Source organism: Hyalella azteca, unplaced genomic scaffold (assembly GCF_000764305.2).
Source record: "Hyalella azteca isolate HAZT.00-mixed unplaced genomic scaffold, Hazt_2.0.2 contig9283, whole genome shotgun sequence".
NCBI classification, from domain to species: domain Eukaryota; kingdom Metazoa; phylum Arthropoda; class Malacostraca; order Amphipoda; family Hyalellidae; genus Hyalella; species Hyalella azteca.
This window is the reverse complement of record NW_025939357.1, coordinates 185,893-206,771: the sequence shown is the minus strand read 5'-3', so window position 1 is coordinate 206,771 and position 20,879 is coordinate 185,893. Positions and strand designations below refer to the sequence as shown.

Genomic DNA, 20,879 nt, shown 5'->3' with positions numbered 1-20,879 from the left:
TCAGGTGAAGTGGTAGTATTCTGTGGCCTATTTGCTCAACAAATGCATTTGACTAAGTTTGGTATACCTTTGACCCACTTTCTAGAACTATCCTTACATTTTGAGATGGATGAATTATAATTATATTTTATTGGAAGTTACTTTTAAACTAAAATCCAAATAAAACAATGACACAACACAACATGACAATCATGGTGATGATTACAACCATGGGACACAGCTATACTTTGACCACCTAATGGATTATTTCAATGAATTGAGGCTCTGGTATTGCCATCTAACTATACAAACCCCAAAAAATCATCTGGCATATTGATGAAACCAATAGGAGAATTATTAATAAAACCCATTCTGTGCTTTTCAATGAAACCTATAAAAATGAATAAATTTATACTAGAGCAGTCCCGGCTTCCTTAACACCTTGGCCGCGATGTGCGCCATATATGTACACGCTGTACTTCTCAGAATCGCGATGTGTACACATGTGGTACATTCATATGAAAAATACATATTTTTGTAAAATCTTATTACTCTTTCAAATTTAAAATTTCAATGATGCAATTAAATAGGCATATTAGGGAATGCGTTGAAGTCAACTACTGCTTAGAGAAATAGTTTTATTTTCAAATGCAAGTAATACCAAAATTACGAAATTTGTGTCCATTGATGAAAGCAATATATATATCTATCTTTGCATGAAAACAAAATAAAATATTTTTTTATTGATCTGAAACTACAACATTGGGTGTTGCCAACATCACCCAATGTTGGCAATACGCGATTGAAAAACAATTATCGCACATGTATGGTTTTCCTTCACAGTCGTCAAAATATTTTTGTACCCTTTGCGTTTCACCTTTGCTACGGCACTTCCCTCATTTGCTGAGAGTATGTTGTAGCATTCATGGCAGTGCATCCTGGCTTTAGTTCCAGTTGGTTTAATGAAAGTGGGCTGTCCTCTGTCCCACTCATTAATTTGAGATATACGTCCTGATTTTACTCTTTCTCTGAAATGCTGCTTGTAACAGAAGTTCAAGACAATATATATGATGAATGATCTCTATAAGGTATATATAACTGAACTAACAATGTAAATACCCTCAATTTTATTCAGGATTATGAAAAGCTGGACACCAATCTCTTTCCATACTCATATGGTCCATAGTAATTTCCATGCGTAATATACATCATTCACAAAAAGCTAAGAGATACCGGTAGTTATAATGTGTGCAATTATGACTCAAAACTAATGTAAATTTCTTGCGCGCATCACTCACAGTGATAAGAGTGATAAGTTTAGGCGTTTTTTCCGCAATATGAGCCATAGATGCATGTCTTTGCTTGGTACACATCACCCATAGTATTAGAAGTGATTACGATAGGCGGCGTGAGCCAATATGAGCCACAATAGGCGTGGCTTCATTTGGTACACATCGCCAGGAATAATGAAGATTTTCAACCCTGAGCGATGTGCACCAAATGCGGCCACGAATTTTATGTGACACAATGACAGAACATACCCCTGCAGAGCTGCACACAACTTTTCTCCTTGCTATCTGCCGGGTAACTGAAGATATACAAGTTTGAACCTATCGCCCGTACGGCATTCGGGCCAAATCAGCAATCGCGGCAACGTGTTAAAGGAAAAAATTTATATATTACTGTAACTGCTGACACTGTGACACTGAATGATCCCTATCCCACCTATCTCATAGTAAATATTGGCTAAGGGAATTGTTTGAAGGCAATTGCATCCTTGGTATGTTGCACACAAATATTTCTTTTTTTATTTGTATTCCTGGATGTTAATTCATACATAATTTTGTTTGGGTAATTCTCTTCATTCAGATTTATGTGAATTGATTAGGCAGCAAGTTCACTGCTTTTTTGTTGGAGCTAATTAAATATCTAGCATTTGCAGTCATCCAATTATGGATTGTTGTTGCTTTTGGTATGTGTTAAGTGCTTCCCCAGTATTGGTTTTCTTGAGCTATCTAATTTTCAACAAATTGTTTGCTCCTGGCCAATCTCCAAATCTTCTTGGGAAACATGTCATGGTGAGAATTACAAAACATAAATCATGATAAATATTATTATAATTATGAGTACAACTTGAAAGCCAATAGCACTCAGGTATGGGTTAGTTGAAGTTTTCAGACAACATTATCCACCATTAACAAAAATTTGTGCAATATATTGGTATTCTGGTCAAAATACATTTTGTATATTTTAGCTCTAGAAGTACCGTATGTATATTAGTATAGGCTGGCAGAATTTCTTCTCTTAAGCAAGTTTTGTTAAAGAATTTACAAAATAAAATGTACGAAGAAAATGTACAAATAATTTAGTACGACTTATTGAAAAAACTAACAAGAAGCTTATAAATAAAACTAATTCTCTGGTCTTTAACAAAACTTGCTTAAGTATATATATATACATGACTGATATGTGTTTGAATCATATCAGAATGTTTTTCTTCAATTAGTGGTACATGGCAAGTTAGAAATCATGTGTCATTGACATCAATTGGTATAAAGTTACTTCTAGATGAATATAATATTTTCTTATCATTTTCTTTAAAAATCTCCTCTACCAGAAAACTACTTCTCTTTCTAATGGCATTTAGCCTCACAGGAGCAAAATTTAAGTTTAAAGTTAAGCCTGGAATGTTTCTTCAACTTATCAAGAAATGTCTTTGCAGAGGCAATTGAAAATAACTAATAGGTTTTTAATTAATAGTTCCCTCCTTAGTGGATTCAGGAGTAGTGAATCCATGGTCTATTTATATATATCTGTTGAATAGATCAAACTAAGCCTTACAGCCACCAACTTTTTATTCAAAGTATTCATGCATATTAATTGCTTACATTCTTGATAACGTATATCAACGTGTTTTTAGTGGCTAAGTCATATTTGGCTTTCAGTTTGATAAAATATTATATCTCGTTCAGCAAAATAATAGACATGTATATTCACTCTTTTGATTTCAAAGACATTAAATCATTAAATTGCAGGCATTTCCTCCCATTATCTCATGTTATGTTGACACAACTTTATAGACTAATGTCTTCTTGTTTGCAGGTAACCGGAGGTTCAAGTGGTATTGGACTTGCTGTGGCCCAGGAAGTTGCTCGCTTGGGAGCTCATGTGACTTTAGTAGCTCGGAACCAAGAGAAGTTGGTTGAAGCGCAGCAAACTGTTCAAGCTACTGCAAATAAGGCCAAGGTGCTAATCAGGCCATGTGAGTAGGTGTATTTCACTGTAATGTAATTTTGCCTATAATTGTTACAGATGCTTTATACATCACCATTAAAATTATTTATTCTTTGTTTTATGTTTATCTTATAGCATATTTTTCCTGTGTTTTTTCATTTTATTTATACTAAGTAATTTTCAGCTTCAAGCAACTTCGAATATTGTATCTTATTTCTATGGAATGGATGTCCACACTTAATTGTCATTCAGACCTTAGTAAGGTCTTGCTGTCAAGCTTAAGAGCTTGTGGCATCATTTTACACTTGTTGAAATTGAACACATGATTAGAAGTGTATTATTCTTTTGATGCTCTTTGTTCATAGTTGTTTGTCATTAGGTTTTCTAAAAGCATTCTATCTTCATCCTACTGACATCTATAGACAAGACATGCAGACTCAATATTTGATCAAGATTGTAATGGTCATTGTGTTTCTTGTCAAAAAATATTCAACAATGACGACATGAGTAGGTAGTCAGTGTTGTACTCTGACATGCATGCTTTCTAATTGGTCTCAGCTTTTTTTCTCTTGATTCTTGTTCAAGATAATGGATCCCACTTAGATGTTATACGTCTAATTGTTTGATGTTAGTAAAAGATCACAAAAGGTTACTATGGCTAACATAATGTTCAAAATTTTTTGCCTACAGCATTCTTTATGATTGGCATTCTGTACCAGCCACAGCCCTGTTCTAACCTGCTCCAAGATCTTACATGAATATCTATACTTAATTATTTCTTTACGATATTTCTCAAATGATTAATCCTCAAAAAATTCACACTTTTAAAACAGACTAGATATTATTTTTTTCATGAAGGCTTTGGGATCAGCTGATTGTCTATTAACTGAGCAAATTGCTTCAATTTTGTGGCTCAGAATCTCATGGGGCAATATATTTGAAGGCAAAGTTGGACAAATGTTTGCACAGGAGTCTTCTTGTTGTTGTGAGTGAGACTTGAACACAAGTGGCACTATTACCTGCCTCAGCTTTTGAATAATTGTTCTAAGAAATTTTTGCGACTAATCATCTAGGACACTGATTTAAATTAGTAACTGTATCATCTTGTCCCTTGATGCTTGCACCAATAACGTTCAACAAATCCAAAAAGGACTGGATGAAACTACCAATTTTATTGGCCATTTGTACTTCCAAAGCAGAAAAAGATTATCAATTGCAGTGAAGGTTTCAATTGATTTTAAGGAACGTGATTATTGTAAGAGAGTACGTAGAGGAAACTAGGAGGTGGTAATTTTATGTGAACCAATGAGCAGGTGTAATGATTGAATTCTCATAGATTTTTACATAATTTAATGTGGAGATGTATTCCTGATGGATCACAAGCACATTCTGAATAACATGACGCATTGAAAGATTGTGATTGAAGGCTACACCTGCAGGCTTCAAAATACGTAGATTAATAGTCTAAGCTATTATTTGAATCCAATAACTCTAATTTCACTATTGAAAGCAGGCTATGTTATTGAAAATAACTTGGTAAATGTTTGTTTATCATTAATATCTTTTGACATGAAAATGCTCCAAACCAAGCACTTTGATCATAAGACTGTGAAGCTCACATTCTGAGTAATCTTCTAAAGAAGAAATAAATCTAAATTTTTTTAGTCTAGGAAATCGTCCCAAAATTATTATGTGTGTGGAGTACAATATATTTCACATGTGGTGATTATGGTGTCACCGTGCATTCTGGTAAAGCGATAAAGCGGAATAGTATAAGAAATATGAAACCAACAATAAATTGATTCATTAAAATGTAAATTGTAAATAATTTTCATATAAATGTATCCAAATCACATTCCCATTTCCATCTATTATATCTAAATTTGAATTTCACATTTTAATTACAGTTTATTCAAATGAAATTGATTATGTAATGAATATTCATCAATAGTTATATAAGGGCTATTCAGCTATATTTATTGGTCTCATAAGCATTACTGGGTGAGAGCAAATCTAAATAACTCCAATTCTCAAAATGTATTAGGCACTTTTAACTCGCTGCATGTGTTTGCTTTATTATAGTTCCCCTACACTGAACTATTCTGCTCATACGAGTAATTTCTTAATGTTCAATTTAACTGTGCCAGATTTCTAACTGTATTCATTGTTGGAGTCTTCTACATTATAGTGAAGTTAGGGTGCACAATGGCGTGAAGCAGCACCCGTGGACGCGGCTCCCTTTTTAAGTTACTAAAATCGTTCATTTTAAGAAAATAAAAAATATCTCATGGGCTTTAATAACCTATTTTTATGCTCATTCATTTCGAATTCATGCATTACTATCATTTGTATGAAGATGAATATGGGCCGCGGAAAATATACAATAGCAACGTTTAAGGGCAGACTTTTTTCTCATTAAAGAATATGCAATACTTTGATATATACATATGCAGTGAACAGTGCTTGTATCCTGGCTAAGCTAAGCCACCTCTTGTCTTGCTTTCCTTGCCAGGATTTTGAACCTCGTTCACGACTTATTATCCAGCAGTAGAGTTGAGCTCAATGTCCAAGTTGATGGAAGCTTCATCGTTTACTAGTCTATTTCATGTTCAGATGGCAATAAACGATGCAAGTGCTCACTTGACAATGATGTACTTTCTGCACCAGCACCAGCCATAGACTTAATCAGAAACCCAATTACCCAGACACACACGCCGAGCACTAGCACAACTCCGTACAAACAAGTCCCCCCTACTACACCAATACCTACACAAGATAGATCCAGTCACACATCCGTCCCCTCTGTGTCCACTCTGTCACAGACATGAATACAAAACCAACCACCTATTCGGCTGCTCGGATCTGGTCATGCCCTTGTCGCCCCTGGTTTTGTGGAGCTCTCCCATCGAGGCGGCGGGGCTGTTAGCGCGCTGGGGAGAGAGGTTGGGCTGGCCGCAGGAATGGGTGTAGGCCCCGTCCCGCATTTGTCGCGGGACGGGGAGAGCGAACAACAACAACAACTTGACAAGTATAGCTTATTCTCAGCCTTATATATATGAAACTATTTTTTTCACTTGAAGACATTTTGAAATTTTTTTTTTTTCAGTTGATGTTTGCAGTGATGGGGTGGAAGGGATGGTTGCAGATGCTGAAACGGCGCTGGGTCCTATTTTCATGCTTGTAAACTGTGCTGGATTCTCCACACCTGCTCGCTTCGAGGACCTCTCCATGCAGGAAGTGAAGGTGAAATACTTCAGGCAGTTTATTGCATGGAAAACATAATTATTATTCCAATTTTGCTTAACCGCCCGGCCTCCTTGCCGATTCTGACCAGAAACTGGCGCAGAGAGCTGGGATCGAACCCGCGCCTCTCTGCGACAATCTTGGTACTCTGAACTTTAACCACTGGGCCACCCTGCCCAGGCACTTTTAACTTGCTGCATGTGTTTGCTCTATGATAGTTCCCCTACGCTGAACTATCCTGCACATACAAGTAATTGTCTAATGTTCAATTAAACTGTGTCAGATTTCTAACTGTATTCAGTGTTTTAGACTTCTACATTATAGTGAAGTTAGGGTGCTCAATGGCGTGAAGCAGCACCCGCGGACGCGGCTTCCTTCTTAATTGACAAAAATTGTTCGTTTTAAGTAAAAAAATATCTTATGGGCTTTAATAACCTATTTTTTATGCTCATTCATTTCAAATTCATGTATTACTATCATTTGTATCTCTTGCTTTCCTTGCTGGGAGTAAGGATTTTCAAGCTTGCTCGCGACTTATTATCCAGCAGTAGAGCTCCAGCTTAATGTCCAAGTTGATGGAAGCTTCATTGTTTACTAGTGTATTTACAACACTTCTCTTTAACTTCACTTCTTGTTTGTCTGTCTGCTACAAATCCCATAATCGATATTTAACACACTTCTACCTGTCCAATCGATCTGAAATTTCACACACTTGCCTAAATTGGAGACAATTCATGAATCAAATGATAATAAATAATTTTACAAATAAAAACAAATTTTTCATTAAAAAGAATTAAAAATAATTTTGTCTGCTAGAAATCTTCTAATCCGTATTTAACACACTTTTACCTGTCCAATCGATCTAAAATTTTGCACACTAGCATAAAGTCAGAGACAATGTACTAATCAGTTATCAGAATAAATAACTTTGAAAATTTACAAAAATTTTTAATATTAAAAAAAATTTGAGAACTAATTTGTTTAAATATTTGAATATAAAATTAGAAATTCATTGTACATGTCTAAAATCAAAGACACTGGATTCTTTAGAAGTGTTGTCTTTAAAAAGTAATTTTAAAACGCATATTTTATTCATGTTCAGATGACAATAAACAATGCAAGTGCTCACTTGACAAGTATATATATAGCTTATTCTCAGCCTTGTATTCATGAAACTATTTTTTTCAGTTGAAGACTTTTAAGACTTTTTGAAAACTTTTTTTTCAGTTGATGTTTGCAGTGATGGGGTGGAAGGGATGGTTGCAGATGCTGAGACAGCGCTGGGTCCTATTTTCATGCTTGTAAACTGTGCTGGATACTCCACACCTGCTCGCTTTGAGGACCTCTCCATGCAGGAAGTGAAGGTGAAATACCTCAGGCAGTTGACTCCATGGAAAATATAATTAGTATTCCAATTTAACTCTGTACTGTCTTACAAGCAGCATACCTTGTATCCTGTATTTGTAAGATTTCAGGTTGTATTTTTAGGATTAATTAGAGTTCAGGATATCAGGTTTTAGGTGGAAAAGGGCAATTTCTCAGATTTTTTCTGAATGATTCATGAAACATGGCATATGTTTGAGACACCGGCCGAAAAAAACAAGCAATTGAGAAGTAACTTTCTTGATTAATTAGGATATATTTATAAGCATATTTGCATAGCACCGTATCCATTTCAAATCCATTTCATTTAACACGTTGACTACGATTGCTTCATCTTGTACGGTACTATTATTTCATTTTTTCTACTTATTTTAAGCAGGGTTGCCAGACGGTCATTTTTTCCAGACAAATTCCGTGATTTAGTTTTTCTCAATTGCGTTGGCCGGCTAAAATTTATGATAAGGGTACACCCTAATTAAATTTTAAATACTGCAAAAGACTAGTATACATTGAATTATTGGCCTTTTTTCTTCTCGGATTCGATTTTAGGCAACCTGAATTTTGTACCACTAACTCCTGGAGAAATTCATTTCGTGGTACGCATATGTACCAATACGTAGTCAACGTGTTAATAAGATAAAACTGGTTTTTTAATATAACTAAAGATACCTATAAAATATTATAATATTCTCTGCATGCAACATCTCCGAACTTGATTTTTATGGTGATTTATTGAGAACCGTGAAATACAAAATCAAATAAACTTTTCATAAATAAGTCTCAATTGGTGGTTTATTTCAACAACAGGCAGCCCCTGAAGTGTCATAAAAATACTGCAAATGTATAAGAATCGGGCATGAGTCATAAAACAACTCGTGTATCAGGATGTATCAATCAAGTTAATTCACACGTTAATATTACTTTAGTTAATAGCCTTCATATCAAGGCAGCAACTCACTGATAAAATAGAATACTACAAAAATGAAATGAATAATTATTTGAGCAGCGAATGATGGACGTTAACTTTTTTGGAACGTTCGCGGTGACGCAAGCTGTGGTGCGCCGCATGAAGCAGCGAAGCGTCTCTGACAGCCGTGAGCGGCAGGGCATCGTGGTGCTCACGTCGTCTCAGGGCGGCATGCTTGGCATCTATGGCTTCACTGCTTATGCTGCTGCTAAAGCTGCTCTCATCAAATTTGCCGAGGCGTTGCATATGGAGGTTTGTCATTATTCAATTGACAATTGTTTGCAACAAATCAAGTGTGCGCCATAGTTTTAGAGTGATTTTGGGACATAGCAGTTTGCTTGTTAGCATACAGGGTGATTAAAAGAACTTTCCTGATTTGCAAGCTCATTAAAATCTAGGAAACATATCATTACAATATTAATGTTATTGAAAAAGACATTACCTGAATTTTTGTATCACTTAGTTTAGAAGATGACAGCGGACAAATGACAGCCCTCATTCTCTAGGCATTCAATTGGTCAATTTTTAAAGTTCCGTTCAATTTACTGGAGCTTATTGGCAGGTATTAACCTCATCTCCCTAGCAGGTGACCTTCTTTGGCCGGCTTGACGCCCTGATTTGGCTCAGTGTAATTTTTTTATGAATTTATCTTAAATTAATTATTCACAAAGACTGTCCGAGGACCCTAACCCCCATTTGAAGAACAACATACGTCAAGCCATCGCCAACCTGGCCGTCAATGTGCTTCAGCGAGTTGAACGGGACTTCAAAAAATTGGCTAGCTGATTGTACCGACAATAGGGACCATCATTTGTCCAATTTCCCCTTTAAACTTAGTGATACAAAAATTCAGGTAACATCTTTTTCAATTAAATTTATATAGTAATAATATCTTTTCTAGTTTTTCAAATGGGGAAGTTTCCTTGAATTTCCTAAGTTTAATGTAAAATTTTGTTACTTGTGACAGAAAAAAGGTACATCGAACTCCTTTAAATGAAATGTATAGAATTAATGAGTACTTTCATTTGTAAATACTGTGGGTTCTTTCACATCTCCATTATTTTGCCTTTCACATCCCCATTATTTTGCTTTCATACCTGCTCAGGTGCAGACAAGTGGGCTGAGTGTGACCGTGAGTGTTCCTCCGGACACAGACACCCCCGGCTTCGAGAAGGAGAACGTGTCCAAGCCCACCGAGACCAGACTGGTGTCCGAGACTGCCGGCCTCTTCTCTGTTAGTGCAGTTACTGCTTATGAAGAACTTCAGGACCGATTCATCATGTTTTTCTGGTTTAATTTTTGTTTATTTCACAACTTTCGTGATGAGCGTATGCTTCATCACCCGTGAAACTGTAGATTATTTTACATAATTGTTTGCACAGGATGATAATATTGCGCGGTGTCATATCATTCCCTGCGTTGACTTATCCGATGATAATAACACGTACCACTAAGGTGAAATTTAAACTGCAACACTTGTGCAGGCGGAAGTCGTTGCCAAGTCCCTGGTGCGTGACGCCCTCGCGGGAAGGTTCTACACAACTGTAGGCATCGAAGGCTTCATGCTCACGACTCTGTGTGCGGGCATGGGACCCATCACCTACTTCTGGGATTTCTTTGCTCAGGTGTGTTATGTCGCTTATTTTGATGATATTAAAATTGTCAATTCATAACGTTATCCTTTTATTTTTCAGCTTGTATTAATCTTTTACGTTCGTTCAAGGATGTATCCAAAGAAATACAAGACAGGATTTTTCAAGTGAAAGTAATATTTATCAGCTGATAAATCATTAAAATTGTGAAAATAGTTTAATTTCTCTATTAAAAGTGGAAATGAAAGTAATGTATTTGTTTGTTGGTTCTTTCAGGTTTTCCTAACTGGAGTGTTCCGCTTCATATCATCATTCTTCCTGCTTAACTTCGACCACATCGTCAGAAAAGAATATGCCAAGCGAATGAACGATAAAAAGCGAGAGTAGAGCGACAGACTGATCATTTTCGTTACTAACTTGCGTGACTAACTTGTTGTGAGGGAAACGGTGAACTTTTCGGTCAGCTTTGCAAATCTATAATCAGGCGAAACTCATTTTGGTTTGCTGTTGGTTCATCCTCCATTGGGATTTAAACTTCATAGCTTCGTCATTCTATTCTCTCATCATGATTGTTAAATTCACACAAGTTCATCGCCACGATGAAAGATTGACACATGCTCACAGTGAAATTCAAAAATTAGTTATTTCAAGATGGCAACACTGAGCAAGAATTGCACAGAATTAAAAACAATATATTTTTAATCTTGTCGTACTTGTCATTTTATTATGCTAAACAACGCTTCTGAATTTCCTCCGTGCCTTAACATTTCGTTCCATTGATGTGTACGGTATACATACCTAGTAGTTGCAGGGAAATTAAGTAAAAATATTTATCAAAGTTTATGAAACAATTTTTAAAGTACTATATATAACTTTGTTTTCATGGCAACAATAAAACAAGACTATCGTGTTGGTGATGGCTACAAGTTCTTGTTTCGTGGCTACTGGTCATGGTAAGGAAAGTTATTGTACATTTTCATATGTTGGTTTTGTTATGTCGTTCCAACGAACAAATATTGTTCAATATTTGTGTGATTCTGTGTTGAGACTTGAGGTTCTATCAGAATGATTGTTTGGGTGCAAATATTGTAATTGATGACATTCATCAAGCCTGCACTGCTAAAGACTATTATATTGCCGCATAAATGTTTACGGGACTCAATTAGACTTTATTTAGACATATTTGGATTCATTATCACGTCTTACACATGACGTCATTACGAAGTAGGTGGACAAATAAGACGCACATGAGGATACAAGCATTTATTTCATTCCAAGCTTCTGGGTCGCTGGTTGCTGTAGGTTTAATCTATTGTTTAAGGCTTCTGTTCAACGCGCGTACAATCGTTACGAAGAACAACCAAGCCAAGAGGAGGTGCGACGCGTCAACTGCCACGATCAGTCCTATCTGTACTGTCACGACCAGTCGTGTCTGTACTGCCACGACCAGTCGTGTTTGTACAGCCACACGCCATCAGTTGGTGCGACGTATCAACAGATATTGTGAGTCGTGTACCACGTGGACAATAAAATTATGACATATTCATTTATCTCGCCTTCGGTGACTTCCATCTATGAAAACGTACACATAATTTTTTGTTGTTCACCGACCACCGTTCTCTACTTTAAGCATCACCAGGATATTTCTCATGTCTCATATTACTAACTGCGATTTTTATCTTCAAGTTTACTCTTTTACTTCAACGTTGTGTTATTACCTTTTTAAATACATGATCAAAAAGTGCCTAGTTCTGTGCAATGAAAAAATTTAGCTTCTTCCTCAGCAGGAGAGAAGCTGAGAAATAACACCCGGAGAAAGTAGGTGCTGGAACCTCCCTCGAGGCATGATAGTGGAATAATTATATAATTTAAAACATTTTTATCATAAGCTTAAACTTTTTGCATACTTGATCTTTCCAACTGAGGACGTGGTATTCGATAGGACCATCTAACTGGAATTAGCTTCCATCGTGATGTTTTCTTTATATTTTGTTCAAGTATCTGACGTTTGGTGGAATGGCTTTGATAATACGACCTAACTCTGCATACGACCTAACTCTAACAGAAATACGACCTAACTCTGCATTTAGCACTAGCGCAATTTCCATAGTATCAAAACAAAATTTCAACGTCATAGGTCATCAACGGCGAGCATTGGTACAACTTCAGTTTCGCCTTCAGTAATTTTCCGTGAAACTCTTCCAAACGTATGAATATCTCATTTTTGTTTTAATTATGCCTTGTTAAGTTTAATTTGAATTGCAAGTAAACTGGAACCCATGCAGGATGGTAGACCGTATTTTTGTGTAAAGCTTATTTTTCTGGCTGATTGTTCAGTCAATGAAGACGACAAATGAAGTCTGCTGCAACGCATGGGGGCGACGTCCCGTCTTGAGGTGACAAAACTGAAAGCCTAACAGTGAGGAAGCTTCAACCTACAATTCTTGAACTGTAAAATGATGTCAGTGAGCATTTGCACAACATAGAAGCGTTCATTGCAGTTACATGACGGCTCGCAAAAAAAAATCTTGCTTAGTTGGGGCTAGCACAACACCTCTAGAGCAAATTGAATGGCAAAATTTCGGGATCATTGTAACTGAACAAATAAACCATCCAAATAATTTAAAATAGACAATAGACTCAATGGAACCGGAAATTAGTTGAAGGAAATGAAAAATTGTCTTCTAAAAGATTTAATAGAAAAGCATCGTTCAAAGTTGATCATAAATGTACAAAAACATCAGGCGTAATGGCCGTATAGACTGCTACAGTACAACTAATATAAAAACCGATGTATATCATCAACTGTCACGGTAATCAAGTTCACATTGAGGCCGCCACAACATGTAGCCATGTCGCCGCGGCATTGCACAATACAATTAACTATTGGATAAATAACTTTTTCAGTACTGAATTCTCATCATGTACATCAATTTGGTGACTAATATTCAGTCTTGGCTAGATAAATTTTAGCTCTTGCAACTAATTTGCGCATCAAAACGAGATTTTCTAACATATATTACAGATTCTATTTAGAGACCAGAATCTCGAATTGCAGTGCAGCCAAGAGCCCGTCTCGGCACATAAAATAAAGAGGTTTATTATTTTGATGATTATAAACTACTCACGGAACAACATATACTTAGGTCGACATCATTTGAGAGGAGGAGATTCAATAATGCAGACAGCTGACGATCACACATTCTGAGCAATGGTCGTAAATAGGCACTACCGGTATCAACTTTATTAGACAACAAAGAAAACGTGATGCGTCCGATGGAGATTTCCAACTTTCCCTACATAGACTACTACTATATTTCCCTACTATAGACTACTGCGTCCGATGGAGATTAGTATAACAGTTCTATGTTCGATGAAAAGGTACAGAAGCAAGCTAGCTGCTACTAGTGCGGCAACAGTAGCAGCTAAGATTAATTATCATCACTCATACAACATATCACAGCTTAAATGTTTTCTCACACCTACAACATACATAAGGTAGTTATGATAAGACATCAGTTTGAGAACAGCCACGCTCAAACATTATGTTTGGCAACTAAAAACGAACAAGTCAAATGTTGGTAGGTTTCCATTCTAAAGGCTTTTTAATAAATATGGCAACATTTTGTGACGTTTCATCATTGCTGACGTGTAGTGAAGTGTTTTGAGAGTCACGTGAAGGCAACAGAACTTACCTAACACATACGGTTTTTTTTATAGTTTTTCATTTCTCGATGCGTCCTTAATGTGTCGGAATATACCGCGTTTACCCTATTTCATCAACCATTGGTTGATGGGGATGCTTTCATGCTGTGATTGAATGTGCCCATAAGCCCCACCCCCAAGTATGGCATATGTACTACAGTACTGGTTAACTAAATACTTAACTGAAACTTGATCATTACAAACAAAAGGCCTGGAAATTTTTTAAAAATCCATTAAATACAAGGTAGCCACGTCGCAGAGGCATTGCACAATACAATCAACTATTGGATAAATATAACTTTTTCAGTACTGAATTTTCATCATGTACATCAATTTGGTGACTAATATTCAGTCTTGGCTAGATAAATTTCAGCTCTTATAACTAATTGGCGCATCGAAACGAGATTTCCTAACATATATTACAGATTCGATTTAAAGACCAGAATCTTGACTTGCAGTGCAGCCGAGGGCCCGTTTCAGCACATAAAATCTTGAGGTTCGTTATTTTGATGATATATAAACTACTCGCACAACGACATATATTTAAGTCGACATTATTTGGGTGAGGGCGATTCAATAATGCTAACACCTGACGATCACACGTATTCTGAGCAATGGTCGTAAATAATAAAATAGGCACTAGCAACTTTTTTAGCCGACAAGGAAACTTGATGCGTCCAATGAATATTTCCTTACCTGAAAGTACATATAACAGTTCTTTGTTTGATGAAAAGGCACAGTAGCAAGCTAGCTGCTACTGGTGCGGCAACAGTAGCAGCTGCAACATATTATACAATGTATGCAACATATCACAGCTTCTTAAATGTTCTCTCATACTTACAACATACATAAGGTAGTTATGATAAGACATCAGTTTGAGAACAGCCACACTCAAAAATTATGTTTCGCAACTATAAACGAACAAGTCAAATGCTAAAATACTCGTGGACATCTTCAACAGTAAATTTCAGCTATCTAAATCATACTCCACCTAATACAAGTTTAAGCAAAGGAAACACTTTCTTGCATCCAGTTGATGATAGAAGAGGATTTTTGCTTGGCACAAACGGAAGATGTTCCAAGACACCACGCACAATAGATTCGTGTGCCCCCTCATGAAACCCCTTTCCTTCATTAGTTATAATGTAGGGATTGTTCTCGACTGCAGACATTAACTCTCGGCGCACACACTCGGTTACATGCTCCACCTCTAGTGGCAGGTAAGGGACGACAGTGGCCGAGCCAAGAGTCTCAATATTTTTATATTCTTGTGTTTGTGACAAGACTTCACTCAGCACCTGCAGGGTTATCTCACTCCTCTTTTGACCGGTAGTTCTGAGAGATAAATACTCGCGGTTAAGAACATTTCCACCCCTCGTACCTGCGATGATAACCAAAAGCTGGTTCAGGTACGGCATCTCTTTAGCTTCTTCCTTCACTCGAGCTAGAAGCCCTGAAACGAAGCTAATAACTCGCTCGTCTTCCTTTTCATCCCAGCCATCAACTATCACTATATTCCTAAGACATGAATTTAACTCCGACACCGTCTGAGCTATGAATTTTTCCTGTGCTTCATCACCAGTTGGCAGCAAAGTAGGTATTAAATAATGCACCGAAGATTGGACTTTTACGAGATGCTCCAGTAGGCGCAATGACTTCGACTTACCCACACCAGTCCAGCCAACAAACCACACAACGCGCGGCTCCTCAAAAGCCTCTGAATGGAAACTACTCAAAATAGACATAATTTCATTAATAGCAAGAGGCTGACTGATGATTGCATCATCATAAGAATGTCTTATAGCTTCCAAGTCATATTTTAAATGGTGTAAAAACTCGCAACGTGATTGCATCCATAGAAAGCTGAACGACAGAAGGAATATTATCAACAGGAGCACAGCCATCAGTGCAGCTATGAAGCACAGCATACTGAAGAAAAAACTGCATATTCTAACACTCAAAGAACTGGTAGAAGCAGGCATCATTTTTGTTGGTGAATCTGTAACTTCATACTTGATACGTTTGCGCAAGGGCTCAATAATATCATCTTTGCCATCACATTCCAATGCAGACACGGAGCGCGTGATGTTGTCAGTTAGCCTTCTACCAGGGAGTACTCGGCATCTGGAGGAAGATCTGGACCTACCACGGACCAAAGAACACACTTTCTCCAAGTTCTTATCTTTGACGTTACTGACAACACTACCTTGAGGTTCTGAGATACTCATCTCTAGAAATTTTTATAACAGAAATATCAATGTTTTGTAATGACAGCAGAAGATAAAGGAGTCAAGTTCATCTGTAAATAGAGAACACTTATCACAAAATTATCACTGAAATGACAGAAAATTTAATGGGAAAATATCTTCACTTTTAAACCAGATACTAAAATGCAGCAAAATGGATAATACTACTTCAGTTTATATATAAATGATCCAGCAATAATCCTGTTCATTTCAATTGATCATAGAGAACACTTATCACAAAATTATCACTGAAATGACAGAAAATTTAATGGGAAAATATCTTCACTTTTAAACCAGATACTAAAATGCAGCAAAATGGATAACACTACTTCAGTTTATATAATAATGATCATGCAATAATCCTGTACATTTAGATTGATCATAATGATTTTCACTTAGAATCGAAAATTATTCATTTTAGATCTAGATGATAAAAGTATTTCAAAATGGCATGATAATTATTTGTGTAAAGATCAGTTGATTAATTTACAGATGCAAAACATGAGAAATAATTCCTAACATTGTTTAATAGGCCAAAAAAAAATTAAATTTAATGCCCGCATAAAATTTTAGGGCTGTGATAATAGCTGAATGTAAAATTGGCAAAATCATCATTTGTTAAAGCCATATTTAATGTAAGGCAAATAACCTGAACTGCCATTGTAGTACAATACAACAATCATCTTACAATTGATAGAATATATTATCAATAGAGTTGAATGAACTGTTGAGCAATATCTTAGAATGTGCGATATTTATAAGTACTACTCCATCAAGTGATTGATCATTCATGGTTGCTGTAATCGGAATTGGTTCACAAAACAAAAAAAAATGCATTTCAAATAGTTCAATATGTTACCATTATTCCTAAAAGAATAAAAGTCATTTCAATTCAAAGTGTCATGATAAGGCTGGCCCTTAACTAACTACTCTTAATATGATATTGGTCATCCCCCCCCTCTTGCCTCTAAAGTATGGGCATTGAAACCTTAATTTAAATCATTGGTTGTGCCCTGCACTGTCTCTCTGGAGGATGGATATACAGATCAAGTCCCCCCCACTGGGGCCTGCCATGTCACTGTGACCTGACCACCAGTGCCACAGGACCTGTTGCCCTATTATTCAAGAGATCCTCTTCTAGCCCTCTCATCAACAATAATGCAACTATTGCCTTCTTTACTCCATTTAATCTTTTTTATCTTTTCTTCTCACATTTATTTTCTCCTTATCTCTTTTATCTCCTCCCCTGGTTTATGTTATCATGCCTATGCCAATCATCCGATTATCATTTTGTACAGCGCATCACCTCCCATCATGCCCAATAATTAAAATATGAGCAATAAAACTCTTTAGTCAGCAAGTTATCATACATGGTCACTTAAAATTTCCTTCCAAAAAGTCCAGTTCATCCCCTGGTTAGTGTTTGAGGCTATGCTGTTATGCATCTGCTAATCTTCAATCATCTGCCCATTCATCCACAAATAGTAACATCCCTTGTCATGCCCAAGAATCAAAATATGAGCATTTACATGAAATTTTGACCCAGACAATGAAATTGATGCTTTTTCCACATTTTTTAATCAAAACCTGGAGTTATTTAACCAAAAAAATAAAAAAATTGGAGGGGGTACTCCGACAGGCTTTAAATAATAGCTCTTTTTCGTGGGTCACATTTATAATTTTTTAACCTATTAGATATGCAAACTTTTTAAATCTTTCTATTGTGTTATGTAGCCTCAGTATTAGGCCTTTAATGCCCTTTAACAAAATTTTTCTATGTCACATAGTTTTTGAGTTTTGGGGGTTTTTGTTAAAAAACCAAAAGTGGTCAAAGTTACCCCGGGAGTCAAAGTTACCCCAGTTTACGGTAATTTAAATTAGCTTGAGAAAATTATATCACATTGCAGCTACATAATTTTCCTTTGTACTTGAATTAATTAATTCAAAATTTTTTAATTTCTTCTGGCATACCATCAAAGGGAGTAATAAGGGACAATTTTGCCCTTTTTTCTTTACAACTTCTTACCATGAAACATTTCATAAACAAGTTTGGGCTCATTTTGGAGATCTTCTTGAGGGATATTGTATGGCATCTCCAAAAAATTACATATGCTATTTGTAAGGTGCCAGACAGAAAAAAAGCAACCCAAATTACCCCTGGGAAAGGGGTAATTCAGGACACTTGAAATTAAACTTAATTTTAAACAATTTGAAGCACACAGAGTGTACTCCTCCATTACTAACAGTCCTCTGATGTCCAATTTTTCCTTTGTAGATGATTTAGATATTGAATAAATGACATTTTCTGTGATTCGTACTTGTTTTTTCTATATTGACATATTATAATATCCATACATTGCCGTATTATTGATGTGATATTACCGTATTCATGGACATGCCATTGTGCTCTGACAACAACCTTGTCCACTGCAAACTTCATATCAGCAGCCGTATAGCATTTTTACTACTGTAAAATGGGGTAACTTAGACTCCCAGGGTAACTTAGACCACTTTTAGTTTTTTTAACAAAAACCCTCAAAACTCAAAAACTATTTGACATAGAAAAATTTAGTCAATGGGCATTAAAGGCCTAATACTGAGGCTACTGAAAACAATAGAAAGATAAAAAAAATTATGCATATCTAATAGGTTAAAAAATGAAAAAGGTGACCCACAAAAAAGAGCTATTATTGAAAGCCCGTCATAGAACCCCCTCCAATTTTTTTTATTTTTTTGGTAAAAATACTCCAGATTTTGCTGCATTGTAGAAGAACTCTTCTAGTTACATATGCAAATGACAAATTTGAGGAAAGTGTCATAGTTTGCAAATGGGGGGCGCCGCCCCCAAATGGGGGAACTTAGACCACCTAATGTCGGTCCTGACAGGGTAACATAGACCAGCTTGGAAATTAATTTAAAATTACCATATATAACATATTTCATGTTTGAGACACCTATTAATGTTTTTTCTTTATGTTTCAGACTCTAAAGTCTTATATATGGTAATTTTAACTTAATTTCCAAGCCGGTCAATATTACATCTTCATGGCTGACATCCACACTCAGGAAGATGTATATAAACGGTGAAAATTCCCGCGCATATATAGTTTTTTATATTTTCTTCACGCACGCGTTCGTGCAAATCACGGTCATTGATTCCATGCGGCGCAGCACTCGGCGCGGGCAACAGGACCGACACAGTTCTGATTTAGACACAGTTTTCATCTAAATGGAATGGCAACATCGTCTGTAGATTTCAACTTTTCAAGTAACGCTGAACAATCTTTGACTTTGAGTGTGATGTGCCCCTCTGAAGCTATTCTCATTTTTATTAATGTTTGTTGTTCGCCTCTATAATTAACCTTCATCGTTATGATTGTTGCAATAAAAATGAAAATTTATAATTAAGATAGATTTCTTCCGGTGCCTGTGTTTTTTATGCAATTAGCACTTATTAGTGAATAAATGATTTGTGATGTGGTTCTTTAATCTTGACTTCTGCAGTTCGCACAATCCCGGCCATCAATTCTACGCCGCACAAGAGCAGTTTGTGGAGGAACAGACGCAATACTCAGTACAGTATGCCTTTAATTATCCTTCAATAATATATGATTTTTCTTGATACGGAAATTTGGTTAATGAGAAATCTAGAACTTTATTGTGAAAGAAATTATTTCCAAAATCATATGGCAACACTGAACACCGTATTTTTACATTTTGTATGTTTAATAGCCGCAGTTTACAATTACCGTATGTTCCGTATCCGACAAGCGAAAGTAACCCAGAGTCCCGGACATTTCTTAGATTTTATTATTGTTAGTTCGACTCGCGTAGTTGATATAAACTTTGATGACCAACGAAATATAACATTTTAATAGGGAAACTTCATGTTTATTAAACTTTATTATACTACAATTAATGATCTTTATTTAATTATAGCCATGTTGAAATGTTTTTTTTTTTTGAAGCCTGCTCCTAGATCATTAATGTTTTTATATACATCCTCATATTGTTAGGGACGCTCGCCGCTTCGATCAGATCTTAAAATGTAAAAGTTTAATAGATACAGATTTGTATAATTTGCTAGCTATGACACTTTCCTCAAATTTGTCATTTGCATATGTAACTAGAAGAGTTCTACTACAATGTACCAAAACCTGGAGTTATTTGGAGTTATTTTACCAAAAAATATGATTGATTTTACCACCCAGTCTAAGATACCCCATGAGCTGGGGAAACAAAGACATCACTTTTTTTGAAATTACATAAAAACTATGAGTGGCAGGAGCCAGCAATTTATGGTGACTTTTTATTGGTGAGTGAACCTAGAGTATACCTAGGCTAGACCTGTATTTTGCATGTTTCAATTTAAGTTAAATTTAGCGAGTAAAAAAATGGCATCATTGTTTAAAAAAAAGGAGTCTAAGTTACCCCATTTTATGGTATATCTTAAGACTGTAAGCTTACAGCCTACAGGACTGGCTTGTAATTTTGTACCATTTAAATGGGTCAAGCAAATTCATTATAATA

At 36.1% G+C, this 20,879-nt stretch overlaps 2 protein-coding genes across 3 annotated transcripts; one reads left to right on the top strand and one right to left on the bottom strand.

The window, feature by feature from the left end:
• Window positions 1-1,844: 1,844 nt before the first annotated feature.
• LOC108678733 (3-ketodihydrosphingosine reductase-like) lies at window positions 1,845-12,102 on the top strand. 2 transcript variants are annotated; one of them, XM_018167199.2, is made up of 7 exons: window positions 1,845-2,057; window positions 3,082-3,241; window positions 7,684-7,820; window positions 8,846-9,058; window positions 9,912-10,040; window positions 10,291-10,431; window positions 10,675-12,102. In XM_018167199.2, exons 1-7 carry the CDS (start codon window positions 1,932-1,934, stop codon window positions 10,783-10,785), a joined length of 1,017 nt encoding a protein of 338 aa, XP_018022688.1. In that variant the 5' UTR covers window positions 1,845-1,931; the 3' UTR covers window positions 10,786-12,102. The 2 variants fall into 2 exon arrangements, with proteins under 2 accessions (XP_018022688.1, XP_018022687.1); XM_018167198.2 differs by lacking the exon at window positions 7,684-7,820 and adding an exon at window positions 6,320-6,456.
• A 2,249-nt stretch (window positions 12,103-14,351) lies between these two features.
• LOC125178378 (torsin-1A-like) lies at window positions 14,352-16,426 on the bottom strand. The gene has a single exon (XM_047881971.1). It carries the CDS (start codon window positions 16,329-16,331, stop codon window positions 15,084-15,086), a length of 1,248 nt encoding a protein of 415 aa, XP_047737927.1. The 5' UTR covers window positions 16,332-16,426; the 3' UTR covers window positions 14,352-15,083.
• Between the last annotated feature and the right edge of the window lie 4,453 nt (window positions 16,427-20,879).

Bases quoted from the DNA above. Each gene is read 5' to 3' on its own strand.
- LOC108678733 (XM_018167199.2), top strand. From the start codon at position 1,932: ATGGATTGTTGTTGCTTTTGGTATGTGTTAAGTGCTTCCCCAGTATTG. The intron at 9,059-9,911 runs GTTTGTCATTAT...ATACCTGCTCAG, and splicing joins CCGAGGCGTTGCATATGGAG to GTGCAGACAAGTGGGCTGAG. The intron at 10,432-10,674 runs GTGTGTTATGTC...TGGTTCTTTCAG, and splicing joins TCTGGGATTTCTTTGCTCAG to GTTTTCCTAACTGGAGTGTT.
- LOC125178378 (XM_047881971.1), bottom strand. From the start codon at position 16,331: ATGAGTATCTCAGAACCTCAAGGTAGTGTTGTCAGTAACGTCAAAGAT.